At 51.3% G+C, this 16,772-nt stretch overlaps 1 protein-coding gene across 3 annotated transcripts in view; it reads left to right on the top strand.

The window, feature by feature from the left end:
- The first annotated feature begins 938 nt into the window (after positions 1-938).
- The window catches only part of FER1L4 (fer-1-like protein 4), a 33,821-nt gene continuing 17,987 nt past the window's right edge, over positions 939-16,772 (top strand). Inside the window, exons 1-24 of one of the 3 annotated variants that reach the window (XM_038572122.1) lie at positions 939-1,053; positions 1,565-1,620; positions 1,992-2,080; positions 2,176-2,275; positions 3,591-3,682; positions 4,399-4,560; positions 5,083-5,143; positions 5,263-5,394; positions 5,627-5,689; positions 5,775-5,859; positions 6,070-6,229; positions 6,344-6,527; positions 6,621-6,807; positions 7,408-7,766; positions 8,080-8,188; positions 8,371-8,545; positions 8,641-8,761; positions 9,173-9,273; positions 14,071-14,158; positions 14,233-14,349; positions 14,698-14,850; positions 15,693-15,846; positions 15,981-16,105; positions 16,520-16,654. In XM_038572122.1, the coding sequence (XP_038428050.1) occupies positions 975-1,053; positions 1,565-1,620; positions 1,992-2,080; positions 2,176-2,275; positions 3,591-3,682; positions 4,399-4,560; positions 5,083-5,143; positions 5,263-5,394; positions 5,627-5,689; positions 5,775-5,859; positions 6,070-6,229; positions 6,344-6,527; positions 6,621-6,807; positions 7,408-7,766; positions 8,080-8,188; positions 8,371-8,545; positions 8,641-8,761; positions 9,173-9,273; positions 14,071-14,158; positions 14,233-14,349; positions 14,698-14,850; positions 15,693-15,846; positions 15,981-16,105; positions 16,520-16,654 (3,087 nt within the window). In that variant the 5' untranslated portion in view covers positions 939-974. Of the gene's footprint in view, positions 1,054-1,387; positions 1,621-1,991; positions 2,081-2,175; positions 2,276-3,590; positions 3,683-4,398; positions 4,561-5,082; positions 5,144-5,262; positions 5,395-5,626; positions 5,690-5,774; positions 5,860-6,069; positions 6,230-6,343; positions 6,528-6,620; positions 6,808-7,407; positions 7,767-8,079; positions 8,189-8,370; positions 8,546-8,640; positions 8,762-9,172; positions 9,274-14,070; positions 14,159-14,232; positions 14,350-14,697; positions 14,851-15,692; positions 15,847-15,980; positions 16,106-16,519; positions 16,655-16,772 lie in introns of those variants that run through there. The other 2 variants (XM_038572123.1, XM_038572124.1) reach the window with 2 other exon arrangements.

Raw genomic sequence — 16,772 nt, 5'->3', positions numbered from 1 at the left:
CACACAGGGGTTTAAACTATGGTGTACATTCCTTCATTCAGTAAAAGTACTGCACATCTGTTTAAGGGTTACTAACCTAAGCGAGGAGCTCTATGTCCAGAAAAAATGCACAATTGCTCAATATTTTATAGATGATTTCAAGAATTTTCAGACTACCTGGATCTTATCTATGGTCCCACTAGTAGGACCCCATGTCCCCAGGTTAAGGCCCTCTGGCTCCTGGTTAAGTAAGAAGTGTTCTGAAGGGCAGCCGGGTGGCTCAGCGGTTTAGCGCCACCTTCAGCCCAGGGCCTAATCCTGGAGACGGGGGATTGAGTCCCACATCGGGTTTCCTGCATGGAGCCTGCTACTCCCTCTGCTTCTCTCTCTCTCTCTCTCTCTCATGAATAAATAAATAAAATCTTTTAAAAAAAGTGTTCTGAACACTTGCTACATTCCAGTTAGGGACATACATTCAACCACTCATTAATTCAAAGGTGTTGAGTATCTACAGCATTAATGCCAGGGACTAGGGTATTCATTTATTAATCCATCAATTTATTTAGTCATATTTTGGAGGGTCTACCATGTGCCAGACCCTCAGCTGGGCATCGAGGACAGAGAGATGAATAAGGAGCACCATGAGACTTGTACCTCAAGGCCTCACTGGCTAATGGGGACAGACTAGGGTTCTGACTCTCCCCTTGACTCCACTCCACCTTAACCCAGCTCCCACTTCACAAGGATGCATGCAAGATGGAGGCTAAAGCTGGTGCAGGCAGGGAGGATTGAGCTGACCACAGGGACCTTACCCCTCTTTCTCAGTCCTTTGGCTCCCTCTCCACCCATGACCCCCAGGCTGGTCTGTGTTTGACTAAAGGGCAGGAATTGCTCAACCTGTTGGGTGAGTCCAGTTGAGTCAGAGGTGATTCCCGTGAGCGGGCAGGTGGGCAGGCGGGCAGCCGGGCAGAGGGAGAGCCAGTGGCCCTGGGACAATGGCTCTGACCGTGTGTGTGAGGCGACTGACAGGGCTGCCAGGCACCCATGACCGACAAGTGATGCTCAACTTTCGTGGTGAGGCTTGAAAGGGTGCTCTAAACATTTTTGGAGTTGGGGGGTTGCTCTCATTTCTCCATTCTCTAGGCCCCCAGTCCAGAGCCTAGGCATCTCTCCAGCCCGTCTCCTTCCTCCCCCAGATGAATTCTCTGCCTCTTTCCCTATTCATCTTCTACCTCTCTTTAACAGTGAACCCAGGGGGACTGGACCCTGGGCCATGTATGCGTGTGTGTGTGTGTGTGTGTGTGTGTGTGTGTGTTTTGTGGGGAGGGCCTGATAAATGAGTAGTTTCAATTCCTTTTTTTTTTTTCCTAAAGATTTTATTTATTTATTTATTTGACAAAGAGAGTCAGAAAGCACAAGTGGGGGAAGGATGGCAGAGGGAGAGGGAGAAGCATGCTTCCCTCTGAGAAGGGAGCACAATGTGGGGCTCGATCCCAGGACCTTGGGATTATGACCTGAGCTGAAGGCAGATGCTTAACCCACTGAGCCACCCAGACACCCCTTGACTAGTTTCCATTCTGAGCAGGCTTCACCCAGAAAACAAGGAGAATTCACTGTGGTCGAGAAGCAGATATTGATGAGGTGAGTGGGGTTGGGTCCTGGATGGGGAGAAGCTGATCTGTGCCGCATCTAAGTCCCTCTTTAGATGAGTTGGGGGACATATTTCTGGGTTGGGAAACTGTATTCTCAGGAAGGAAGGTCAATCTCAGGCTTGAGAAGCTGGACCCAGTCAGAATCAAGACTGGGGGGGATTAGTTCTTGACTGGTAGTTACCCTCAGATCAGAGTCAACTCTATGTTGGAGGAGAAGCTGGTTCCAGGTTTGGGACAATATTCATAGAGTTAGCTCCACGTTTGGAGGATTGGATCCTGTCTCAGGGCTAGGATGGACTCTGGACTGGGGGGTCAGGGTCAACCCAGCATTGTGTATCACAAGATTCTTCCTACCCCCAGCTGTTCCGTTGGCCACACTATGGGGCTCCACTAGTTGGGGAGTGTCTGTCTGTGCAGGTGGTTAACTGCAGCCGTGTTTTCAGCTCCAGGTAAGTAGCCTGGGGAGCCAAGGATGCAGATGGGACTGGGTGTGGCAGGGAGCCATTCCCCTGGGTCATTCTTCTGCTCCCTGCCACGCCTGCAGGTCTCTGGGGACCCTGGTGATCTCCCTGCAGCAGCTACAGAGTACTGGGCATTTGGTGCTACGGGAGGCCCTAGTGGATGAAAATCTGCGACTGTCCCCAGTGAGTCTCACCAGTTCTCAGCCTGCCACTCCCAAGCCTGAAAGTCCCTCTAGATAGAGAGTTCCATTTTTCAGAAGGAAAAACCCAGATCCAGACAGGAGTGATAACAAGGCCCCCCAACTAGGGCTCCTTTCATTGTAGCCCCTGCTGAAGTTTTACATGGGCCAAGAGCCAGGCTCAGCCCTGAGGACCAGGGGTGTGGCAGTGGGGGAAGATAAAGAGTTCTGTTCTGCTCCCTGGTCCGGTAGGAGACTCAGTTCTCATGAGAGGCAAAGATGAACCTGGCTGGATTTTCCTGGTATTTCATGAAGGGTCATATAACCTGGTGGGAATGGACCTGGGTTCAAATCTCAGATCTACCATTTCCCAGCTGAGAACTTGGACAAGTGATTTAGCTTCACTAAGCTACTTCCTCATTTACATTATGTGGAGTCATAGGAAATATTGAACTTTTCAGTCTGTTGTTTGTTAGCTCTAATTATAAACTGTGCCAGGTGACGAGTGGTGAGCACAACCAGATAAGGATTTGCCCACTTAGAGTTCCATATCTAAAGAAAGAGGCAAACATTAAACAAATTTTCTCATGAATAAATGCAAAATTGTCACTGATGGGTGTTACAAAAGGGGGCTGGAGGGGATCCCTGGATGGCTCAGCGGTTTGGTGCCTGCCTTCGGTCCAGGGCGTGGTCCTGGAGTCCCAGGATCAAGTCCCATGTTGGGCTCCCTGCATGAAACCTCTCCCTCTGCCTGTGTCTCTGTCTCTCTCTGTGTGTCTCTCATGCATAAATAAAATCTTTAAAAAGGGGGAGGGGGCTGGAAAAGTGTATAACAAAAGGATGCAACCTATTTGGTGGTCCTTGAGGAAGTAGTGGTTGAACTTGGAATGGAAGAATGATGGGAGTTAACTAAGTGGGAAGGGAGAATGTTCCAGGCAGAAGAACTGGCATATGCAAAATCCCAGCACTCTGAGAGAGCATAACTGAGATACAGAGCAGGAGTAGACCCCATATAAAACAGGACTAGAAAGGTCAGCAGGGGCCAGACCATGCATAGCTGTGAAGGCCACAGTAATGAATTTCCAAGAGCAATGAGAAAATCCTGGAGTCGTGTTTGGCCCCTTCAGGTGGTAACTTGCACATGCTAAGTTCTTAATGGGTTGTAATTAGTCAATATTATTAATGACCAGAGAGGTATCACCAAGTCCTCACAGATGCAGGCCAGGAGGGTCTCTGTGTATAGATGGAGTAAAAGGCTTTGTCTTTGGATTTCTCTTAGCCCCAGGCAGTTTGAGGGCACACTGTGTGTCTGGTTTCAGATCCAGGTGGAGCTTGACCTGAAGTATCAGCCCCCAGAGGGTGCAACTGGAGCCTGGGCAGAGGAGGATTTTGGAACATCCATCCAGGACAGGTAACCCCCACTCCCACCTCCTGCAATCTAAGCAAAGCCTGATTGTCCCAACCTCAGCAGAAGAGAGAAGTGGAACCTAATTCTTCTCTGGATATCTGCTGGATATGGGGACCCTTGGACCCATGCTGCCCAGTATGGGCAGCTCTGTAGTCATGCATGGCCCCTCATTCCTTTCATTTATCCTCCTTCCTGCTCAGAACTGATCATTCCCAATGTGGGCTTCCAGGAGCTGGAGTAAGTATGTGGGGATGATCTGGGGTTACCAAGTCAGTCTTAGATTAAGAGTCAGTGAAATAGGGTCTGTTCCAGGGCCCGGGGTCAGTATTCAATCAATTCTAGGGTGAGAAGTCAGTCTTAGAATCAGGAGTCAGTTCTGGAATTTTGGATTAGTCTTGGCAATAGTGGGATCAGCCTGAAGGTCAGAGGTCTGTCCTAGGACCAGGAAAGTCAAGGGTGTCCAGGATGGGTGATAGGTCCCTTGAAAGCCTTTCCTGGGATCCCTGGGTGGCGCAGTGGTTTAGCGCCTGCCTTTGGCCCAGGGCGTGATCCTGGAGACCCGGGATCGAATCCCACGTCAGGCTCCCGGTGCATGGAGCCTGCTTCTCCCTCTGCCTGTGTCTCTGCCTCTCTCTCTCTCTCTGTGTGACTATCATAAATAAATTAAAAAAAATTAAAAAAAAGAAAAGAAAAAAAGAAAAGAAAGCCTTTCCTATCAGGCCCGGGGAGGCCCGGCTGGAGCGGCGGGCAGTAGCATTGGGCCACAGGCTAGCTCGAGGCCTAGCTCAGCAGGATGACGAAGACGAGCTGGAGCTGGAGCTGGAGCTGGAGGACGAGCCTGATGTGGAGCTCTCCGGTGTCGTATTCAGCCACCTCAAGAGGTAATTTGTACCCACTGCACTCCTGCTCCCACACCCACCAGAGTGTCAGCCTCACACTCTTATACATGTAGGCCCATGCTCATCCACACTCAAAAGCACACAATCCTAAAGTATGGGTGAGGAGTGGCTATCCTGGGGTGAAGGGTCACTTACTCCTAGACATACACACTGCCACAGTCACACTGGTCCACCTAGAGCTTCTGGAGCCCCCTTAGGGGGTGAAAGCTTGATGAGGGTAAGGAATTTTGTCCCTTTCATTCCCTGCGGTGTCCCAGGACCTAAAATAGGTCTGGCACATAGTAGGAGTTCAACAGATCTCTGTTGAATAAATGAATGGTTTCACGACTCCAAGAATGAGTCAGATTCGGGTGGTATAGTTGAGATGGATGCAAGACAGACTGAAAGGACTCAGAATCCAGAAGTTCACAGAGAGAGGAGATCTAATCCCTAGCACCCAGAAAGAGTGTGTAGCTGGTCGGGGAGAGGAAGTGAGGTAGGAGCTGACCATGTCTTTCCCAGCAGCCGTGCTGGGGGCCTGACTCAAGGGGATACATTCCAGATGTCCAGAGCTCAGGACTTCCAGGTACCGCTCTCCCTCTAGGCCCTAACCCTTGATGAATACCACCTACTCTCCACACACGTGGGTTTCCCCCCCAACTTTGGCAGAGAAGGCTTCCTTTTTTCTTGCTTCTGTGCCCTTAGGTGGGGGTAACAGTGCTGGAGGCCCAGAAGCTGGTAGGAGTCAATATTAACCCGTACGTGGCAGTGCGCATTGGGGAACAGCGTCGAGTGACTGCCACACAGCGTGGGACTAATTGCCCTTTCTACAACGAGGTGTGTGCGACCAGGGAAGAGTGGGACCCGGGATTTACCTCGTCTGCAGAGGGGGCGTGGCCAACGTGCAAGTGAGCCAGTGGCTGAGGCCTGGAGGGGCTGGGGAGGGCAAGGGTGTAAAGAAGCTTCAGGAGGGGAAGGAGGGCGTTCCCTTTGCAAGAGGCAGGGGCCAGCTGGCGTGAACTCTTCACATATACTTTATTTCACCTCTGGTTATCCTACCTCAACCTAGTACTTCTTGTTCGAATTTCACGAGACCCGGCTTCACCTCCAAGACTTGCTCCTGGAGATTACGGTGAGGCGAGGCGGGTAGGGATGAGAGGTGTCTGCCGGAGAAAGGAGGATGCCGAAGCTCCAGAACTAACCCCACCTTCCCCCAGGCTTTCCATTCGCAGACCCTCCCCTTTATGGCCTCCCGGATAGGCACCTTCAGGATGGACTTGGGCATTATCTTCGACCAGCCAGGTACCGAACCCTCCTCTCCTTTAGACTCCTCTGCACTGACAGGGGAAACTGACCCTCTAGGCCCTGATCCCTAGATACTAACTCTGGAGACCAGCCTCTTCCGAAGCCTCCCTACCGAGTTGGGCCTGAGGCCTGGTCAGCGCAGTCCCCCCACCGCCCCGGACGGCTCGCGGGTCTCCCCTGACCTGTGGCTCGCCCCTCCCTCCCCAGATGGCCACTTCTACCAGAAATGGGCTCCGCTGCACGATCCCCGGGACACCCGCGCCGGGACCAAAGGCTTCGTCAAGGTCACTTTGTCTGTGCGGGCACGCGGGGACCTGCCCCCTCCGCTGCCAGCCCCGGGCCCGGGGCACAGTTTGGACATGGAGAGGTGAGCTGGGGTCGGGCGGGGCGCAGAGAGCAGGACCCGGGGAAGCCTCCCGGACGCGACAGGGGGAGCGGCCGAGACAGCCGCGTCCCCGGCCTCAGTGCGCGGCTCCCCTAGGAACCTGCTCCTGCCGCGCGGGGTGCCGGCTCACAGACCGTGGGCGCGGCTGCGCGTGCGCGTGTTCCGCGCGGAGGGGCTGCAGGCGCTGCGCCCCGGGCTGCTGGGGAGTCTGGCCCGCGCCCTGCAGAACCAGCGCGTCCTCATGGACCCCTACGTGCGCGTGTCTTTCCTGGGGCAGCAGGTAAGTCCCTCCCGTCCCCGCTTTGCCGAGGCTCAGGCCCTGGGCCCGCGCTGACCCCGACCCCTCTCCGCCGGCCTCGGCTGCGGCTCTCAGGGCGAGACGTCCGTGCGCGGCCAGACCGCGGCGCCCGAGTGGAACGAGCAGCTGAGTTTCGTGGAGCTCTTCCCGCCGCTGACGCGCGGCCTCCGTCTGCAGCTGAGGGACGACGCACCGCTCGTCGATGTGGCCGTCGCCACGCACGTGCTGGACCTGAGGCAGATCTCACACCCGGGCCGCGCGGGTGAGCCCACCTGGCCGGGGCTTGCTGCCTCCGCGCTCCCCGCCCGCCCTGGGCCCCGCCCTCGGCGACCGCGACTCCGTCCTGCCCTCCCCGCTCGGTTCAGACCGTTCAGGCCGCCCTACCCTGCGCTCCAGCCGGCCCCTCCCTTCGGAGCCTAGACTACGCACCCCGCTCTCGGGTTGCCTCTGTCCACGAAATCCCCAGGACAGCCGCAAGTCAGTAACCACGCCAGCTGTGCCCTCCCTGCGCAATCACGACCCGAAACAAGCCCAGTCACATCGACGGTTCACCCCGACCCTCCAGGGATCACTGTAGCTCCGCCCCAGGCGTGACTCCACCCCCAGGGCTCTGGCTCCGGCCCTCTATAGAGCCTAAGCGCCGTGGGTCCCCAGCGCCTTGGGGAGCAGGACCGGTTTAGAAGTGGCTCTCGCGTCTTGGTCCGTGACCGTGGTCCGCAGCTGTCCCTCTCAGAGCTGCCAAGGCCCAAGCCGATTCCCCGCCCCCTTGGATTTGCAGGAGATAAGGGTGTGCTGCCTAGACTGACCTGGTACCCATCTGCCCCCACGCTCCCCTCTAAAACGCTGTTCTTGACCCCCACAGCGGGGTTTAACCCCACCTTCGGCCCGGCATGGTTGCCTCTCTATGGATCTCCCCCCAGTGGGGGGCTTCGGGATGGTCTTCAAAGTCTCAATGAAGGCTTTGGCCAAGGCAATTGGTTCCGTGGCCGCCTCCTGGTGGCTGTGTCTATGGAAGTGTCGGACGGGAGAGCAGAACCGGAGCCTCCTCAGGCCCCACAGGGGCCGAGATTGTCCCGGCTCATGAGAAAGAAGAAGAAAGCGAGGCGGGACCAGACCCCAATGGGGATCCCACAGCACCTGGATGCCAGCTCCAGTGGTGATGGTCCTGAGATTCCTAGTGCCATGGAGGTGGAGGTGGAGGAGTTGCTGCCTCTGCCAGAGGTGGGGGCTGGGGTTTAGCAAAGCAATAGGGTCACTCTCAGCTCTGGGGTGTTAACTGGCTCATAGGCATTTAACACAGGAGGTGGAGTCTGAATTTTGGGGTGTGGATAAAGAATGCAGTGTGTGTGTATACATGTGCTTTTGTGAATATACATATGTGTAGGGAGGGGGCTGACCAATCAGAATTGGGATACTTGTAGTGACATATATAGGCCTTGGTTGCCGCCTCTTTCAGTGGGCCTTGTGGCCAAGCAAAGTAGGGTTGCAATCTGGGTCGGTGGGGGCTGACTGCAGCCTGACCCTCCTTCCTCAGAATGCCCTGGCACCCTTGCAAGATTTCCTGCTTTTCGGTGTGCTTTTTGAGGCCACCATGATTGACCCTGCCTTGGCCTCCCAGCCTATCAGCTTCGAGATCTCCATTGGTATGTGGCCCAGCTGAATCCCTGAGGGTCATGGGTTTGAGGGTGGTGACTCTTATTCCAGACTCAGGCCCCTGAAAGGGACAGTTGACCCTCAGTAAGGGGTGGGTTCTGAATTTTATTGAGGCTTGAAGGAAGGGTCAGACCCTCAGCCTGGTGGCCCCTGACCCTTGCTGCTCTTGTAGGTTGTGCTGGCCGCCGGGAGGAGCAATTGGGCAGAGGGGCCAGGGCCAGGGAGGGTGCGGAGGGCGTGGCAGGGGAAGAACAGCCTCTGCTGGAGACAGACACAGGAGATGGACCAGGGGATGAGGAGGAGCTAGGGACCCCTGCTCAGCGGCCTGAGCCCATGGATGGCAATGGGTGAGTGCTCCTGGTGGCTGGAAGGAGGGCATTGGGAGATCCCCAGCACCCCAAGACTGCCCCTCGCAACCTCTGTTTTTCTCTGACCGGCACAGGCCATATTTCTGCTTGCCCCTGCGTCACCGCAAGCCATGTGTGCATGTGTGGAGCCGCTGGGAGGATCACACCTGGCGCCTGCAGAGCACTAACTGTGTGCGAAAAGTGGCTGAGAGGCTGGTGAGAGCGAGGCGGGTGCCCACAGGGAGAGGCCAGGACGTAGGGGTGTTGGGAAGACTGTAGCCTTTGAAGAGAGCTCTGGAGCAAGGCTAATAAGTAGAGCTCCTGGGAGCCAGAGAGCACAGCTCTGGGTGAACTGAGGCCAGAAATTGTGGGAAGACAGGGCTTTAGAAGTGTTATACCCAGGAAGGGGTCAGATGAAAGACATGAATAGAGCTACTGGGGGTCCAGCGCCACAGGTGTGGAGCCAGTAGAGAGCTAGGAAAAAGGAACCACGAAATGGGTGAAACTAAAGATGCCCTGGGCCCAGAGGTGTGGCCCTGAATGGATGAGGCTCTGGGTGAGGGTGTCATCTAAAAGAGGTGGGAGTCTGGGACCCTTGTGACCTGACCCTCAGGCCCTGTTGCACAGGACCAGGGGCTGCAGGAGGTTGAGACTCTGCAGCGCAGGCCCGGGCCTGGCGCCTGCACACGGCTCAAGCAGGCACTGGAAGAGCTGGTGGCAGGGAGCAGGTGAGCTGGGAGCCTTTGCCTCACTGCTACAGGTCATCACGGGAAACTCCAGGGTGAGGGAGGCTCACAGTGGCTGTTTGGAGCCAAGGGTGACTGAAGCTTGTTTGCTCAGCACTTTTACAGAAGAATGAGGAGGAGATGATTGTATCAAGGGAGCTTGATGGAAATTATTGGAGGTTAGGCCACTCCCCTCCAGTAAGCTGCCTTTCTTGCTCTCCTAGAGACTGAAACTCCCTTACCCACCCTCCCCTCAAATCTCCCTTGCTCCTTTCTGCCAGATTTGTTCCAGATACTGACTTTCCCTCCTACTTCATGGAGAAAATAGAAACCTTGCCTTCCTCCATCCAATCTATCACCCTACCAGGTTCTGTATCCATCTGCTCAACTTCCCTCCTGCTACAGTGGAGGGAGGGTTCTGGTCCCATAGCCATGGCTGTGATCTTGATTTCATCTCTCACCAACTGGAGGAATTAGCTCTGCAGTTGTCTACTTTCTGTCCTGCAGCATCAACTGGTCCCTAGTTACCAGGTCATTATTGTAACCATATATACTTGTTCTAGTGACTCCCATCTTCAACCTTCACTGCCTTGAATTCTATAACCTGCTCCAAGTATTTCAGTGTTTTCCTGATCCTATTCTCAAAAGATTTATCAATCCATTTATTCAATAAATATTTATGGCACATACCATGCCAGATACTGCTTTAAGTGCAGAAATAACAGTGAAAAAATCATTCTTGCCCACAAAAAAGTCCTGAAATTTATATTCTGGTGAGAGATAGAGTGGGAGTTGGATGGAAACAGATAAGAAACATGTAAACATCAAGGAAGAAATATAAGAATTATAAGGATAATATTAGGGAGAAAATAATCTAGGAAATATTAGAGAGAGGTGTTGTAATTTTAGAAAGGGTGGCAAGGAGAGGCCACTATGAAGTTGACATGAAGAAGCTCAAGGAGCAAGCTGCATCTGTAAGGGCATTCCAGGCAAAAGGGACAGCATGTGCAAAGGCACTGTGGTGAAACATGCCTGGTGTGTTTGAGGAGGGGAAGGGAACCAGTGTAACTGCAGCAGAATGAGCAAAGTAGATGAGTCTGCAGGGTATGGAGGAGGGGGGAAGATGATGGTGGGGAAAGGCATGTGGAAGCCTCATTGGCCATTGTAATGACCTTGGCTTCTTCTCTGATTTAGATGAAGAGCCTCTGAAGGTTTTGAAAAGAGAAGGAATATGCTCTAACTTATCCTTTTTTTTTTTTTTTAACTTATCCTTAAAAAGGGATCGGTGGTGGAAGGATGATATAAGAGAAGAAACAAAGAGATTACTAAAGAGGGCTTGTAATAATCCAGGGGACCAATTATGATTAATTGAATCTAGGGTGGTCACAGTGGACATAGACATGAATGGATTCAAGAGCAATTTGGACTTTGGAGGTGACACCTTAGGACTTGTGAATGGAAAGAACAGGGGATGAGGAAAATGTTTGAAGAAGAGTCATGAATGACTCTCAAGATTTGGCTTGCACAACTGTGTAGATGATGTTATTTACTGAGCAATGGAAAACAAGAAAGGGAGAAGGTCTGATGGGAGCTAAGGGAATATAAGAAACTCATTTTGGGGTATGTTAACTTTGAGGTTTCTGTTAGACTTACAAGTGGACATGTCTGCAAGGTAGTTAGCTATAGGAGTTGAGTTCTGGGGAGACTTCTAGACTGGAAATGAAAAATTTTGAACTGTCAATACGTAGATGAAACTGGGTAACATTATCTAGGAAGCAGAGAAAAGAGAAATCTGAGGACCTGGAGATGTCCAGCATGCAGAGGTAGGGTGAGAGGAGGACTCAGACAAGAGCCTGCTTGTAAGTGGTCACTTTTCTGCTCTCATCTTTCAACCTCTCAATGTCAGTAGATACAGTTGATCCCACTGTCCTCTTCAAAGGCTCTGCTCTTGGCTTCCATGCCCCTGGTTTTCCTTCAGCTTCCCTTGCCATTCCTCCTCTTTTGCTGGCTCCCTCTCTCTTCTTGACTTGTACATATTGCAGATGTTCTTATGATTATGTCCTAGGGCTTCACTGTAAAGCTCTTTTCTCTGCCTATGTTCTCTACGTCTCCGAAAGAGTAACCACCTTTTTTTTTTTTTAGAGTAACCACCTTTAATCCAATTTCATTCCTTACTTGATTTTCTATACAATGCAATTAAATTGTTTCTATTTTCACTTTACTAAAATTATTTTATTATTGAAATTATTCTTTGGCAGGGAAATTTTTTTTTAATTTTTATTTATTTATGATAGTCACAGAGAGAGAGAGAGAGAGAGAGAGAGAGGCAGAGACATAGGCAGAGGGAGAAGCAGGCTCCATGCACCGGGAGCCTGATGTGGGATTCGATCCTGGGTCTCCAGGATCGCGCCCTGGGCCAAAGGCAGGCGCCAAACCGCTGCGCCACCCAGGGATCCCTTGGCAGGGAAATTTCAATGAAAGATTTATCTGTGTCACATTTCACTATTTTTTAGCTTTGGCCAGTGTGTTTTTCTTTGTGTGGCTATTATTTCTATCAGATCCAATTTCCCCGAATCAAATCCTGTGGATCTAAACTTCATCAAGAAGATTTTTTTTTAAGGTTTTATTTAAAAAAAATAAAATAAAATAAAGGTTTTATTTATTTATCCATGAGAGACAGAGAGAGAGGCAGAGACATAGGCAGAGGGAGAATCAGGCTCCCTGTAGGGAGCCCAATGTGGGACTCGATCCCAGGACCCTGGGATCATGACCTGAGCCAAAGGCAGACACTCAACCACTGAGCCACCCAGATGCCCCTATCAAGGTTTGATTCAGTTTTAATTTATGTTAATAAATTAAATAAATAAATTTGCCTGCTGGGGCAAAAATAATATTTTGACCAATAGAAGTCTTGGAGCAAAGAGTATTAGTAAGCTAAAAGCGTAAGCCCTGGGAGCAGTGTTGGGTGAAAAATCATTGGAGTCATTTATTTTACATATTTTTGAAAATTTCCATAATAAAGACTTAAGAAATCATTGCAGGTCATAAAGGGCCCAAATATTATGTCTCAAAAATCATTTGGGGCACCTGGGTGGCTCAGTTTGTTAAGTGTCTACCTTTGGCTCAGGTCATGATCTCGGGGTCCTGGGATCGAGCTGCAAGTCAGTCTCCCTGCTCAGTGGGAAGTCTGCTTCTCCCTCTCCCTCTGACCCTCCCCTCTATTGTGTTTTCTCTTCCTTTGTGTGTGTGTGTGTGTGTGTGTGTGTGTGTTTTCTCTTCCTCTCTCAAATAAATAAAGGAAATCTTTTTAAAAAATCATTTTACATTACCTAGCAAATATTTTTTCAGCATCCATTGGGTGCCAGGGCCTGAGAGTACAGTGGTAATCAGAATGATGTCCCTGCCCTAGGGACTTTCTACTACTTTTTATTTGGAGAGACTGATAAAGCAGAATATGAGGATAGAGAAAGTGGCAAGGGCTCATTAGAAGGGATGACTAGAGTAGGTCTGAGAGGAGGTAACATTTGAGGAGAGGCCTGAATGAAGAAGGTAAGTGAACCATGCAAAGATGGAGCAGCCAAACATTGTAGCAAAGGGAGCAGCTAATGCAAAGGCCTTTAGGTGGTGATGGGTTGAGTGTATTCATGGAGGAGCAGAATGGCCAGTGTAACTTATTGGGTTGTACATTAGGGGAGAGTAATATTTGATGAGGACATGGAGATTAAGGGAGCCTGATTATGCAGGGCCTTTAAAAATTTTTTATCTATCTATCTATCTATCTATCTATCTATCTATCTATCTATCTTCATCATCATCATCATCATCTATTTATTCATTGAGAGAGAGAGCAAGAGGGGGAGCAACAGAGGGAGAGGGAGAAGCAGGCTCCCTGCTGAGCAGAGAGCCTGACAAAGTGGGATGACCCAAGCTGAAGGCAGATGCACAGCTGACTGAGCCACCCAGGTGCCCCTGTTTAGGGCCTTTTTAAGAATTCTGTTGTTTACTCTGAGATGAGAAACCTCTGGAAAGGAGTAAAATAGTCTGGAAAAGTGTTGAAAGCACCACTCTGGTTGCTGTATTAAGAATATTTGGAGCAGGAGGGGGAAAAGAGTAACATAGCGAGAGCAGCTGGGAGGTTGTTGCAGGAGTCCTAGGTGAGAAATGATGGTGACTTGGACTGGGCCGGTGCTGGGAGACAAGAAACGTGGCCTGATGCTGAACATATTTTGAAGGTAGAGCCTAAATTATATGCCAATGGATTGATGTGGAATGCGAGTGAAAGAGAAAGCAGTGAAGGGTTTCACTGAGGTTTTGAAGTAAAGCAGGTTTTTGGAGGGATGGGGTGAGGGTGAGGTTAATTGGAAATTGTACACTTTGAGCTACCGCTAGTCAATTTTGGGACTGTCAGACACAGCCCTTCTGAGCCTTTAGTGTGCACTGGAATCCCCCAGGGTATAAGCACACAGGTTCTAGGGCAGGTCTAGGGTGGGGCTGATGCTGTATTTCTAACTTGGTGGTACTAATGCTATTAGTCCTGGGCCACCTTTGAGTAGCCAGGCAGTAGATAGTTACATGTTAGTGCATCCTGGGACTTCAAGGTGAGGCTGGCCTCTGAATTTGGGAGTGGTCCACATACAGAAGTCATAGTTGGCTTAGGAAAGGTGCCTCTTTGAGAACATGACAGAGAAGGGCTGTGAGGAAGTCTGAGTGTGGGAGGTCTGCTCTGAGGGAGGTGGCCCCTAAGGGTCAGTGTTCCTTCCTTTGACTCCCACCTGACATACCTGCCCTTGCTCTCCGTAGACAGTTTTGCCACATTGCCGAGCGCAGGACAATGACCCGGCCCAATGCCCTGGATCGATGTCGAGGGAAACTGCTGGTGCATAGCCTGGTATGGTCCAGGGAAGGGGGACCAGGGACACTTAGCTGGGGCCCTCCACTCATGTTTTCTTCCTGCCCTTCTAGAACCTGTTGGCAAAGCAAGGACTGCGGCTTCTACGGGGTATTAGACAGGGCAATGTGCAAAAGAAGGTGGCACTGGCCAAGAAGCTCTTGGCAAAACTGTGCTTTCTGGCCCAGGAGGTAACACCTGCCCACCCATTTCCCTACCCTGAATGTCCTGATAGTGATGGCTGCATAACAATGATTGATGTAGAATAATGTACAACTGAAGAATTGTTGCAATGGTAAATTTTATGCTATCTATATTTTACCACAATTTTAAAAAACAGGAAAAAAAAAGTCAGATTGGACTTTGAGGTTGCCTGTGAGGTATCCAGGGGAGAAATGTCTAGGAGGCAGGTGGCCACATGGATCTGGGGTTTACGGGTATGTGTCAGGGCTAAGATCGGGATTTTGTCCATCTGTCCAGGGGGAGTTGTGGAAGCAGGTGGTCTCAGCTCTATCCGTGACCCAGTTCTCTGTCCGCAGCCCCAGCCACCCCTCCCGGATGTGCTAGTCTGGATGCTCAGTGGGCGGCGCCGTGTGGCCTGGGCCCGGATCCCTGCCCAGGATGTGCTGTTCTCTGTGGTTGAAGAGGAACGGGGCCGGGACTGTGGGAAGATCCAGAGTCTGCTGCTCACGGTGAGGGGGTGTGGGTTGCTGGAGACTGGAGTGGAATGAGGCTCTGAGGGCGGGGGTGAGGGGCACACGGTGGAGGCCTGTGGTTTCCAACAGGGGGCTCCCAAACTCTTTTTTTAATGAAAAAAACTTTAAATATTTTTATTTAAAAATTTTTTTCAACTAGAATTTTTTTAAGTTAAAAACAGGTTTTAATTTTTACATTTTAAAATTATTTTTAAAGTATCATTTAAAAAAGTACACCTGGACTCTTTTCAGCTATCTCAAAAGCCAAAAGACATCATGCCTTTACCTAGACCCACTTTGATGTGAGATAAACACCAAGTTTTGTCACCTCTGGGCCTTCACTGGCCCCTTTGCTGACTAGGCTCTGACAGACCAGCAGGTGGTAAAGATAGGGAGTGACTAGTCAGTTCCTTATAAGTACAGCTGATTTGGGGGCAAAATGTTTCTGATTGAAGTGTCCCTGAAATAGACACCAAAGGGGTCCCTAGTGCTGAGAAGCTGTGACTGATGGGGTAAGGGACTGGGAATCTAAATGTGTTGGGGCTGAGGGGGCAGAGGAGGTAAGTGTGGGGTGTGGGACACAGCTTGGGGGTGTGGGAATTTGTATAGGAAATGACAGTGTTGGGGCAGGAGGGCTAAGGAATGGGAGTGTTCAGGGTAATGTGGTACTAGATGGAGGGCATGAAGTGAGTATAAGGGTAGGATACAGGGAGTGTTCTTTGGATTTGGCACCAGGGAATGGTCTATTAATACAGAGTTTGGGCATGCCTGGGGGAGCAGGGGCTGGTCTAGCTGGGGTAATAAGAGGCAGACCCTCACAGGCCACCTCCCTGCAACAGGCACCCGGGGCAGCTCCTGGTGAGGTCTGTGCCAAGCTGGAGCTCTTCCTGTGGCTAGGGCTGGGTAAACAAGCCAAGGCCTGCACCTCAGAGCTCCCGCTGGACCTGCTGCCCGAGCCCTCAGTGGGACTGCCCCACCACCTGTACCGGGATGGTGAGTATAGGGCCCAGCTCAATATTTGCCAAAGGTGTGGGGCTAGATGCTCAGCTGGGGCTGGGGGGAGGGGTCTGGAGTCAGGAAGTCCAGTGGTCCCCTGAGCAAACATCTTTTTCATCTCCCCACCCCAGACTTTAGCTACTTCCAGCTTCGAGCTCACCTGTACCAGGCCCGAGGGGTGTTGGCAGCTGATGACAGTGGGCTTTCGGACCCCTTTGCTCGAGTCCTTATCGCTACCCAGTGCCAGACCACACAGGTGAGGGCTGAACTGGAATGTGGGTCAAGGTGGGGGGCTCCAGGAGACAAGAACGGGGTGAAGGCTGAGCTTTTTTCTCTCAGGCCCTAAGTCTCTCTTCCTGCCCTGGGTTTTCAGGATAGGATACTGGTTTGGACTGCCCCAGTTTATTAGAGAGTGGTAACTGGAGGGCCCTTCAGGATAAGAAATTGTTTTCTGGGGTTGACTGTAGGGCTAGCCCCAAGGGTGGCCGATTACAGTTAAGGGAACCAGGCTAGGAGGGCAGGCTCCAACCCCACTCTGAAGGGCACTCTCATCTTTTGTGATAAACAGCTATTTAAATTATTACTTTAGGGCAAGAATGCTCACCAGGGATGTATGTTTGGAGATTCTTTTGATGCCTGCCTTTGACTCCATCTCTGCATGGCCCTCTAGGTCCTGGAGCAGACGCTGAGCCCTCTGTGGGATGAGCTCTTGGTGTTTGATCAGTTGATCATAGACGGGAGAAGGGAGCATCTGCAGGAGGAGCCTCCACTAGTGATTGTCAATGTCTTTGACCACAATAAGTTTGTGAGTGTGGCCTGGGAAACCTGTTTCCACCTCTCAGCGTCCCCGCTCCTCATCTTGATACACCCCTCCCCTGGCTCTTGGGCATCTTCCACTTTTGTCTTCACTGCCTTGTTCTCCA

Source organism: Canis lupus, chromosome 24, assembly GCF_011100685.1.
Source record: "Canis lupus familiaris isolate Mischka breed German Shepherd chromosome 24, alternate assembly UU_Cfam_GSD_1.0, whole genome shotgun sequence".
NCBI classification, from domain to species: Eukaryota; Metazoa; Chordata; class Mammalia; order Carnivora; family Canidae; genus Canis; species Canis lupus.
The sequence above is the reverse complement of the archived record's forward strand: the minus strand, read 5'-3'. Positions and strand labels throughout refer to the sequence as shown.